Genomic DNA, 10,847 nt, shown 5'->3' on the forward strand with positions numbered 1-10,847 from the left:
GTTGTGAGATGAGAGCGGGCTGGCGGGGCTGAGCGCCGGCACAGCCCTCCGAGCATGGAGCCGCTGAGCCACCGCGGCCTGCCTCGCCTCTCCTGGATCGACACCCTCTACAGCAGTACGTGGCCTGGGCTGCGGGGTGGGCGAGGGGGGCGGCGGGCTGGGTCCCCCCTACCTGTTGTGTAACGCTGCGTCGCGCTGGGGAGGGATGGTGTGCCGGGGGTGCTGTGCTGGGGATGCTGTGCCGGGGGTGCTGTGCTGGGGGTCCCGGGCTGGGCCGAGACCGGGCAGGGGGCTGGTGATGGTGGCAGGGGCTTGTGCTCCCCTCCGTGAGCATCCCGTGTGCCCCGGTGGCAGGACGGTGCTGGCCGGAATCTGTCCAGCATCCCCCACGCTCTGGGGACCTGCTGCCCGCTCCGGGGGCTGCGTGAGCAGGATGGGTGACAGTGGCCCCGGCGCGGTGGGGCTCACTGGGGCTGCAGCAGCCTGACAGCTGGCACTGCCCACGGGAGTCCTCGGGGATGTGGGTGCTTTTTGCCCCAGGTCCCATTCCCGTCCCTCCATGGTGGTGGGAAGACACATCTCCCCCAGCCGTGATTTTCGCAGCGAGCTCCGAGGCGCTGTGCCGAGGATGCTGTGGCAACGCGGTGCCGGTACCCGGGGGCTGGCGGCCGGTGGGGCCGGGGGTGTCCTGCAGCAGCCGGGGGTTGCGAATCCCCCCGGTCCCACGGACGGGCAGCAGGGAGGAATGAACCCCGGAGCAGTGGCGGTCCTGATCCCACGGCAGCTGTCGCAGCGGCGGCTGAGGGTTCCAGGGACATGGCTTCGGGATGAGGGGGCTTGGTCACGGGGTCCCCGTTGTTCATTCTGGGGGAGCGTTGAGCTGCGTGGGCACCCTGGGGGTGTGTTTTGGGGTGCAGTGTTGAGCTCGGAGCCTGGTGCTTGCAGGGCAGCGAGGTTTGGCGCGGGTGCGTGGGAAGGTGGGATGCTCTGGAGCATGCCCATGTGTGGATCTGGCATCTGTCATGCCCTAGAGGGAGCAGGGGCCACCGGGGGCACACTGCATAGGGCTGAGCCCCCTCCCCAAGTTTTCCAGCCCAAAGCCTCTATGTCCACAGCTGGAGGCTGCATCTGGCCGTGGCAGTGCCAGGGTCAGGCGTGGCTGTGCAGCCTGTGCAGGTGTGTGGGCTGGAGCCCGGGGGGCACATCCAGCCCCAGCCACTGCACCCTCCTTCCCAGCCACGGCATCTCTGCAAAGCCACAGCTCTGCCATCCCAAATCCTCTTCCAGCTGCCCTTGCCAAGGCGTGGGAGAGGCTGCTTGGGGTGCCCACATTTTGGGGGATGCAGGGCAGAGTCCAGCCTTCATCACACTGGGCAAAGCAGTGGTGGTGTGGAGGAGGTGCTGTTTGTGTCGAGCCACCCTTTGGAGGAGGCCCATGGAGGCAGGTCCGAGGCCAGCTCACGCATCTGTGTTGTCATGGTGAATTTTCACCCAGGCACAGGGAAACCATGGCGCTTCCCCAAAATCTCCCAGGCTCCCTGTGGATGTTGGGCTTCTCCTGGAAATGAGATAGAATGGGTGGGCATTGGAGTGTGCTGGTGCACTGCCGAGGTGTCAGGGAATAGCACGTGTCCAGCTGGAAAGTGAAGGAAATGCCACCGTGAGCTGCTGTGACTGTGCTGCCTCTCTGGGCTGGGCAGGAGCTGGCTGCTGCTGTTGGCTGAGCTCCCTTTTGGGGACCATCATGCTGGTATTAGCCTGGGTCAGTCCTGGGAAGATGTGGCGAAGGAGAAACAATTTCCTGGGGAAAATAATCCCTCATGGGGATTCGTTCCTGGCCCTGTCACCCTGCTGTGTCCATGTGCCAGTCCACAGGGCCCTGCCCTGATGGGTGTCAGCATCCCATGGGTGTCAGCCCTTGGTGCACTGTGGGGTTGGATCCAGCTCAGTGCCCCAGGGCTGTGTGCAGGGTCAGGGTTACAAGGCTCTTTCAGGTTGGGGTGTCTCTGCCCCCCAGAGTGGCTCCCCGGGGCCAGGCTGCCTCCCTCTCCTTGGTCCCCATCCCTGGGGTGGAGCAGGAGGATTTCCACTGCTGCTAAAAAGCAGGAGCAAAAATAGCTCTGGGTTTTGGCACGGGCACAGGAACAGGCTGCAGGGGCAATGCAGCTGTGGGGGAGGAGGGAGGGACGTGCTGGGTTTGGGTTGCCTGGGTGGCATGAGCACCCCACAGGCAGGGAGACACAGGGCCAGACCCTCCATGTCCCCTCACCCAGCAATGCCCCCTTTGCCCGCCCTGGCTGCTCGGTGGTGCTTGGTTCCCTCCCTGTAGTGGCTTCTGGGAGTGCTGGGGAGGTTCCTCTTCCTGAGCTCCCCAGGTGAGAGCCCCATAAATAATGCACAGCCACGCGTGGCACAGCTGGAGTCACGAGGACGTGGCTTTGTTCTCCATCCTGCAGGCAAGGCAGAATCCCTCTCTTTGGGGCACTGCCTGGAGATCTCATCCCCAGCTCTAGTCTGGGACTGGGATGTAGATCTGCTCCAACTGGTAGCAGTGGGAGAGCCGGGTCATTGCTGTGTCCCCGCAGGCCAGTCCCTCCCCCCTCTGTGCCATCGATGCCAACTTCTCCCCAGCACTGCTGTGTGTGTCACCTCCCAGGCTCCCCAGCCGCCTCATTAACGCTGTGTTCTCGTTACCTGGCTGCTGAGCCACCACCCCTGGGTTGCCAGGAGGCCCACAGTGATGATGCCACGCTGGGTGTCCCTGTTGCCTGCCCCGTGGTTAAGCCTGGAGCTGCAGAACTTTGGCCATGGTGGAGGGAGGGCAGGGGAGCCTGGTGGCCTCTGAGCTGGTGTTCCTGGTGGGGACCATCAGCTTTGTCCCCTCTCTGCTGCCTTGGCTCCTTTTTTGGCCCCACCTGATGGGCAAGGGCACTTGGGTGAGAGGTTTGGGATTCTCTGGGACATCCCCAGCCTGGGGACAGTGCTCAGCTTAGGGGACTCAGGGGAGCTGCGTGGGGTGGGTGTACTGGAGAGGTGGCCATCATGGGGGACACCACTGCTAATGAACCTCATGCTGCCACGCTCCTGGATGGTGCTGGAAGCACCACAGCTGGCACCTGTCAAAGGCAGAAGAGACTGAGGACATCCTGCCATGAGGAGGCAGGACAGGTTAGAGCCAGGGATCCTGTTTCCCTGGAAGCTGAGGAATCATGGGCTTCCCCTCCTCTGCCCATGTAGTCAGCTCCTGGGTTGAACCTGGGCTGTGGTGGCCCGGTGAGAGTGGCCCCATGTGCTAATGATTATTATCAACTAATTGCTAATGAAGCAAGAGCTGAGAGGGGCTGTGGTGTTCTGGCAGAGATGGGATGCATCTGGCCCCTGTCAGGACTCTCTTTCATCCCCCTCAGGTGCAGGGTGGGAACCTCCATCCCTCCCCACTGGCACTGGCAGGGCTCCTGGCCTGAGTGCTTTGCAACACTCTTTGATTTAAAGATTTATCCACTTCCACTAGGAAGCTGAATGCAATATTAATGCACTGAGCAGTGTTGGTGGGAGCCAGGGGAGTCCTTGGTCAGGATGGCAGGGCCGTGGGAGCATGAAGTGGCAACAGTGTGGGGTTTGGTCTGGGATGGCTGCTCCAGCCCCAATGCACCCTGTTTTGGCCAGGTTATCAGCCAGGGTCTTCGCTGGGGTCTCCATGCTGTCTGTGCCTGTGGGGATGTGTGGTCCAGAGATCCATGGGGTTGCTGGATGGGAGGGGATTGGGGGCTGCTGTGGGATTGGGGTCGTGTTGGCTGAGCCATATCCCCTGCCTCTTTTGGGGATGCTGAGGGGGTCTTGGCTGCAGCTCAGGGTGGGGGTGCTGGCTGCACCCCACAGCCACCCCTGCTGCAGCCGGGCTCCCTTCCCCCTCCCCTTTGTCAGCATCTCGGGGCTGCTGCAGCCACCTCTTCCCGCTGCCACCGAGCCGCTGCCGTTCCCATGGTAACAGGTTAGGATGTACCCCGGTCCCCTGCTGCGCCCCAGGGACCCACCACAGACTCTGGAGTTCCCCCACTACCCCTTGGGGCTCTGGCTCCCCAAATTGGCTTCCCCTGGTCTGTGTGTGGGTGGTGGTGGGGTTGTGGGTCAGTGTAGGGCATCCAAAAATGGGTGCTGTCCTGGCGTGTTGGGGGCCTCATCCTGCACTGGGAAAAGCAGCCCCCTTTGGTCCTCCATCATGGGCTGAGCTGCCCACCCACTGTGGAGCTGCCCTTCTTCCAGGGGGGTGGCTCTGTCCTCTGTGCTGCAGATCCAGGCGTCCTGGCACCCATTCCCACGCTCCGAGGAGTGTGGGTGCGGGGAAGCGGGGAGGACGGCGGCTGTGGCTGCCAGCCCAGCTCCATCCCTGCCCGGGGATGGCACAGGGGTAGTGGCCAGCAGGCAGGCAGGGAGGGCAGAGCTGCTTGCATGGGGCTGGAGCGTCTGGCAGAGCAGCTGTCCCTGCGCAGACGAGGCCCTCGGCCTCTCGGTTCTGTTAATTATTCAAATATAGGGAAGTGTGTCGAGCAGAGGATGCCTGCAGGGCGAGGATGCTCCGTGTGATATGTGATGCCCTGCCTGCTCGGCTGAGCACACAGCAGGGCTGGGCTGGGCTGGGCTGTGGGTATGGGCATGTGTGTCTGTACGTGGCCCTGGGTATGGGACACGGGGTCAGCTGCCCGCAGGTGACCACAGGCCGGGGTGGTTGTGGTGACCCTCGGCCGTGCCAGTGCCGGGATGCTCACGGCCACCCTCTCTTCCCCGTCAGACTTCAACTATGGTGCGGACGAGTACGACGCCGAGGGCAACGAGGAGCCCAAGGCGCTGCCAGAGGGCTCGGAAACCATGCCCTACATCGATGAGTCGCCCACCATGTCCCCCCAGCTCAGCGCCCGCGGCCAGGAGAGCGGGGACGGCGTCTCGCCCACACCCACCGACGGCCTCGGCACAGGGGTAGGTGCTCGGGGCGCCGGGGCGGGTGAGTTGGGGCAGGCGGGTGTCCGGCTCGGTGTGTCAGTGGTGGTCTGGTGCTGCTGTGACCTGAGGGAGTATTCCTGGTATCCTAAAACCTGCTGACCGTTTGGGAAGCAGCAGTTCCGGGGATGCCGTGCCTGTGGGACACGCTGTGTCCCTGCCCCGCCGTGCCACGCCGGTGGCAGAGCTGGAAGGGCACGGGATGGACGGAGAGAGGGGTCCCGGGGCTGGAGCCCAGGCGGGCGTGCTGGAAGCGGGGTTTCGCGGTGTCTCCAGCTCCGGGAGCCCTTGGGACGGGGCGCAGCCGCTCCGCCGGGCTGCCGGCTCCATCTAGCGGCACTCGGGGACCCAGTCACCAGCCCGGGGGGGACACAAAGTGCCCCCCCCCCCACCGGAGAACTTAGATTTAACCCCTGCTCTTCCGAGCGCATCCCCTCGAAGCCCTTGGGTTTCCCAGGGTGTTTCACAGGAGGGATGCCTGAAGAGCTGCAAAGGGAAAAAAAGGATTTTTTTTTTTTTTCCAGAATAAAAGCTTCCATAAAGCCCGGGAGCTGCGGGGTCCAGGCAGGCCTTGGCCTTGGCCTCGCGGGGCTGTTGCGAGGAGCGACTGCCTGGCCCCAGGCTGGGGGATCCCTCGGTGCTGCCGCTGCCCGGGCTGGGAAAAGTTAAGGGGTTTTTTTTTGTCGTGGAAAGAGTTAAGCTCCTGACCCGGATGCTGAGGCAAAAGGGGGAGAGGTGTGGCTTCCTCCCCTGGGTCTCTCTGAGCAGCATCGTCCTCCAGGCACCCAGCGCTCCGGGCAGCCCCCGGGGAGGGAGAGGGGGGTCCTGCCCTTCGCCGCTGTGGGAGGGACCCGCTCCCGGGGCTGGCTCCAAACTCGGGCTTAGGGCTCCTTGTCCTCCAGCACAGCCCTTCAAGCCCCAGCCCTGACACTCCGGTGCTGGATCTGTGAGCGCTGAGCTCCGTCATCGGGACCATCAGGGATAGCAGAGAGTGGCCCTGGGGAGCAGGAGGGGAGGTGCTGGCAAAGGGGTGACCTTGGGGGCTGGTGGGGCACAGTGGGTCCGGGCACAGGCAGGGATGATGACTTGGTTGCTACTAACAGGATTGGGAAGCGCTGGAGCTCAGTGCTGCCTTTGCCTCCATCTCTAGAGCTGCTTGTGCCAGGGCTTGGCAGAGCACCCTCCAAATTCTGTCCCTGTGTGTCCAGCCCTGCCAGGGGCACAGGGTTTCATAGGGGTCCCATTGTGGCTGATGGCACAGGGTGCCAGGTTCACTCCATTGCTCTTCTCTGGTGAGACAGGACTGGTGTCACTGCCTTTGAGAGGGCTGGAGAAGGTTTCTGGTGGGGCATTTCATCTTGCAAGCTCCTGGGGCAGCTGTGGCTATGTTTGAGGCCTGTGACTGCTGATGCAGACACATCTTGACCCTCCCTCTCCCACCTGGGAAACATGAGTGCCATGGAAATGATGTTGGGTGTTGCCCCAGCCCCTGGTTGGGTGCTGCTGGGTTTGGCACTGTGGGTAGCATTTCCCTGAACAGGGACCATTCCCTACTCTGGGGACCCAGCTGTGGCAGGCAGGGTCATGTTGTCCTGGCACAGTTCCCTCTTAGCAAAGTCTGGGCAAAGCCTGAGCTGTGTCATGGATAGAGGGTTGGACACAGGCTCTGGAAAGTCCCCGTGTCTGTGTCCCTGCCCACTTCTCACAGCAGGAGTTTGTTCCAGGCTCAGACGGGTGCAGGCAGGAGAGATGGCTCCTGTGGGCAGAGCACATGCGGCCACAGGTTCCCCTTTTGCTTCTGAGGAGCGTGGGGAAAGCTGCTGAAATAGCTCTTGTGTTGGTGTCCCCTTCTCCAGCCTGATCTTGCCCCATTTGCCAAGGCCCACAGTGTTCCTCAGAAGTGTCACTCGTGTCCCCACGTCCCAGCTGGCCCGGGGTTGTGGTCAGGCTGGAGCAGCAGGGAGGTGCCAGCGCTGATCCCTGTGGGATGTGGGGCAGATATGTGGGAAGGCAGGTGGCTCAGCTGCATGACCCTGCCCCACATCCCCTCTGGCCTGGGAGAGGTCTGGTGCTTTTTGGGGGTGCAGAGTCAGGTCCCCCTACGGGACCTGGTGATGCTGCTGCCCTGCAAGGTCACTTCTCGCTGGTGGCAATCCCCATGGTCCGGCTCTGCCGGGATCCAAGGAAGGGATCCAAGGGGCCGCAGCAGGCAGGATGGTGCTCTCTCGTTGGCGGGCGAGTGGCCTGGCAGGGTGCAGGGGACCCCTCCCCGTGCTGGACCCGCCAGGCTGTGCCGGCGTTGGGGAAGGCGGCTGCTCTGCCGCCCCAGCCTTGACCACACTCCGGCGGCGGAGCAGCCCCACCTCCAGCGCCGAGAGAGATGCATTTCCTGTAGCGAGCAGGGCGGAGCTGGGGCCGGCTGGGGCTCGGAGCGCCGGGCAGCGGCCCCTCCACCGCCGGCGGCCCCCCGGGGCCGAGCCGAGGCCGGCGGACGGCCGGGCTGGCGCTCGGGTCGCGCCGCTGCTGAGCCCGGAGGTGCCGCTGCCGCCGCTCGGAGGTGGCCGAGCAGCCGCCCCGGGAGCGGCCGGGACGCCGCGGACGAAGGCCGGAGCTCGGGGCAGGCGGGAGCACCGGGGAATCCCATAATGGTTCCTTTCATCCCGCGGTGGTGGCCGGCGTCCAGAGCTGAGTCAGACTGGGACAGCTCAGCCGTGTGAACCCCTTTGCCCGGAGCCTTGTGGGGTCCCCTCTGCTCCCCCGCTGCCCGCTCGGCCATGGAGGAGGAAGAGGAGGCCATAGGGTACCTGGATAAAGTGCTGGAGGATGAAGATGACTCTGAGCCAGGAACCCCCACCAGCCCTGGGTCTCCGTTTTCGGCCGGAGAGAAGGTGGGCGGCGGGGGCACCCTGCTCCCGTGCTGGGCAGGGGGCGGGGGGACAAGGGGCATCTTGCTGGTGCTGGTGATGCCCAGGTGACGGGGCAGCTCCTGGGTCGATGTGGCGGGTGCTGGTGGAGGGCAGAGCTGGGGGGCATCAGGAGCATCACTTCAGCCCCACCATGCCCCCAGGACTGCCTGTGGCCGGGGCAGGGCTGTGCCAGGGATCGGGTGCAAAGGGCTCAGAGTGGGGTTACCACCCAGTCATCCTCCTAGGGGGAAGTAGGGCCATGCCTGCTGCTGGAGGGGCTGTGTGGCTCAGCTGGATGCTCTGGAAGGGGCTGGTTAACACTGTGCCCCACCACAAGGCCACCAGCAGTGCCTAAACAGTCCCAAACCCTGGAGCTGGGGCGACCCCTGTGCTGGCAGGTGCAACCCAGCACCCTTCTCATGCCCACCCTGCCAGGGGTGCTGGAGGAGGGCTCTGCCCCTGCTCTCCCTGGGGTCTCCTGCACGGGGCAGCCACTGGACCCTGATTAAGGGTTGCTTCTCTGGGTCATGGGGGTCCAGTTGGCATCGTCCTTGTGGGGAGCTGTGGGCCCCAGGCGTGGGTGGGCCCCTTATCTCCTGAGCTCCTGCGCAGGGCCCAGGCTGGGGGAAGCAGGAAGAGCCCGTGACTAATATGTGGCAAAGAGCCCACGAACTCCCAGTGAATAAAAGTGGCCGCCCTATGCGCCCTTCTGCTGCACCAGTCACTGTGGCCCAGCCTTAATGGTGCAGCCTGGCAGGTTGGGCACCCTGGTTGGCACAGCAGTCCCCAGGGCCAGCTGATGGACACTAAGAGTGGGACAGGGAGGTGCTGCTCCACAGCCATGCCCACCTCGGGGCTGTGCCCCTCTGGTGTTTGCAGCTGTCACCTCTCCTGGCACAACGGCCAGGGCTGGTGTGGGCAGAGGTGAGGCAGGACCAATGTCCCCCCCAGACCATTCTGAATGGCTGATGGCCCAGAGTGACTGATGCCCCCATGGCTGTGCTTGGCTCCTGTCTGGGTGGCAAAAGCCTGGTCCTCAAGTGTGATTTTTAAGGGGGGGAGACTAAAGCATGACAGGATGGTCCAGGGGCTGAGGCACCCATGTCTGGACACTGGGAGAGCCTCACTGAGGGTCACAGAGCCCCCCAGCCCAGCCATCTCCCTGCCATGAGAGTCATGCCACCAGAGCATCAGTGTTGCAGCAGACCTGGGCACTGGGAGCTGCCCCAGTGCCACCAGGCAGTGACTGCTGGGGTGGCACTTTCCTGGGAAAACCTCAGCCGAGGGAAAGGGTGGTGCCGGATCACGTGGCAGCACCATCCACGCCAAGCATGATTTCACTGGGCGTCTCTGGACTCTGCCCTGGGAGAGTCCTGCCATGCTGTGCGCCATCCTGGAGCACTGCCAGCCGTGCCGGGCTCCTGGCCAGCCAGGAGCAGGGAGGGGAGAGAAGCCAGCACAGCTCGTGGCTTCCCAGCTGGCTCCAGCTGGGCTCTGCTGCCCCTCGGGCACATGCCCGGGCCTTCCACGGAGCTTTCCCAGCACTGGCAGGGACATGTGCCTATGTGGGGATGCCAGGGATGGGTTGGTGGGATAGGGTGTCTGTCTCTTCCTGTGCCACTTGCTGGCTCAGCCAGGCTCCTTGCTGTGTTCCATAGGGCGAGCGAGAGGCTGGCAAAGGCCTGGAGATGCGGAAGCTGGTGCTCTCGGGTTTCCTGGCCAGTGAGGAGATCTACATCAACCAGCTGGAGGCCCTCTTGTTGGTGAGCACAGCCCCCAGACTGGACAGCCCCTCCAGGGATGGTCCCCAGCAGGCATAGGTGGATGGATGGGTGGAGTAATTTCTTCCTGGACAGCTTTCCCCAGGCAGGTCTGGCCTGGGTGCTGCCTGGGTGGGGGCAAAGCTTCAGGAGCCACACTGGAGCCAGCCTTGCTGGCCTGGCTGCCCCTTCTCGCCTTCCCCGCTGCCCATTGGGGAGGTATTTATAGCCCTGCTTCCTCTCGTGGACTCGCTGACCTTCATGGCCGAGAAACGGCTGCACAATGCGGGGTCACCACCATGGGGAAGTCTGCGGGGATGCACAAGCCCGGAGTACCCCTTGGTGCAGCTGCTGGCTGGGACCTGTCCTGGGCAGCCCTTGCTGCTGACTCAGATCCTCCTCGTCCCCAGTGTTCCCCTCCCAGCCCTCATCTTAAATGCTCTCCCTTCTCCTTCGGCAGCCCATGAAGCCACTGAAGGCCACGGCCACCACGTCGCAGCCTGTCCTCACCCTGCAGCAGATTGAGACGATTTTCTACAAGATCCAGGACATCTATGAGATCCACAAGGAGTTCTATGACAGCCTGTGCCCAAAGGTGCAGCAGTGGGACAGCAACGTCACCATGGGCCACCTCTTCCAGAAGCTGGTATGCACCTTCCTCTCCACTTGGAAGAGGAGGGCCGGGTCCTGCTGCTGCTTTGGATGTACAGTGGGAGCATGGGCTGTGCCCATGGGTGCTGTGGCCATGTTGGGGAGAGGAGGAGGAGAGGGTGGGTTGAAGGGCAGTAGAAAGCAGTTGTTGCTTCAGCTTCTACTCTCTAGGCACTTGTTATCTCTCTGTTGGATTTTGGAGCTTTGTTGGGGCACAGGACTGGACAGGAGCCCCACTGTCCTGCCCTGGGCAAGAGCTTTCCCTGCAGAGCCAAATGTGTGGCTGCCCAGATGGCTGTGGTGTGGCAGTGTCCTGCCAGGAGGGGACAACTCTGGACAGAGTGCCCTCAGGGGCTGCCAGGCTCCTTGTGCTGCAGAGGGGCTTCAGCATCCTGCTGGGTGCCTGGCTAACCCCCGCTCCCCGCAGGCCAGCCAGCTGGGCGTCTACAAGGCCTTTGTGGATAACTACAAAATCGCCCTGGAGACGGCAGAGAAGTGCAGCCAGAGCAACTACCAGTTCCAGAAGATCTCTGAG

General features: G+C 63.5%; 1 protein-coding gene across 2 annotated transcripts in view; it reads left to right on the top strand.

Annotated features, from left to right (window-relative positions):
* ABR (active BCR-related) overlaps positions 1 to 10,847 on the top strand; it is a 30,010-nt gene continuing 19,163 nt past the window's right edge. Inside the window, exons 1-5 of one of the 2 annotated variants that reach the window (XM_017821592.1) lie at positions 1 to 115; positions 4,790 to 4,974; positions 9,560 to 9,664; positions 10,122 to 10,307; positions 10,740 to 10,847. In XM_017821592.1, coding sequence (XP_017677081.1) covers positions 55 to 115; positions 4,790 to 4,974; positions 9,560 to 9,664; positions 10,122 to 10,307; positions 10,740 to 10,847 — 645 coding nt within the window. In that variant the 5' untranslated portion in view covers positions 1 to 54. Of the gene's footprint in view, positions 116 to 4,789; positions 4,975 to 7,638; positions 7,884 to 9,559; positions 9,665 to 10,121; positions 10,308 to 10,739 lie in introns of those variants that run through there. The other variant, XM_017821593.1, reaches the window with a different exon arrangement.

Source organism: Lepidothrix coronata, unplaced genomic scaffold (genome assembly GCF_001604755.1).
Source record: "Lepidothrix coronata isolate B3197 unplaced genomic scaffold, Lepidothrix_coronata-1.0 Scaffold91, whole genome shotgun sequence".
Taxonomy (NCBI): Eukaryota; Metazoa; Chordata; class Aves; order Passeriformes; family Pipridae; genus Lepidothrix; species Lepidothrix coronata.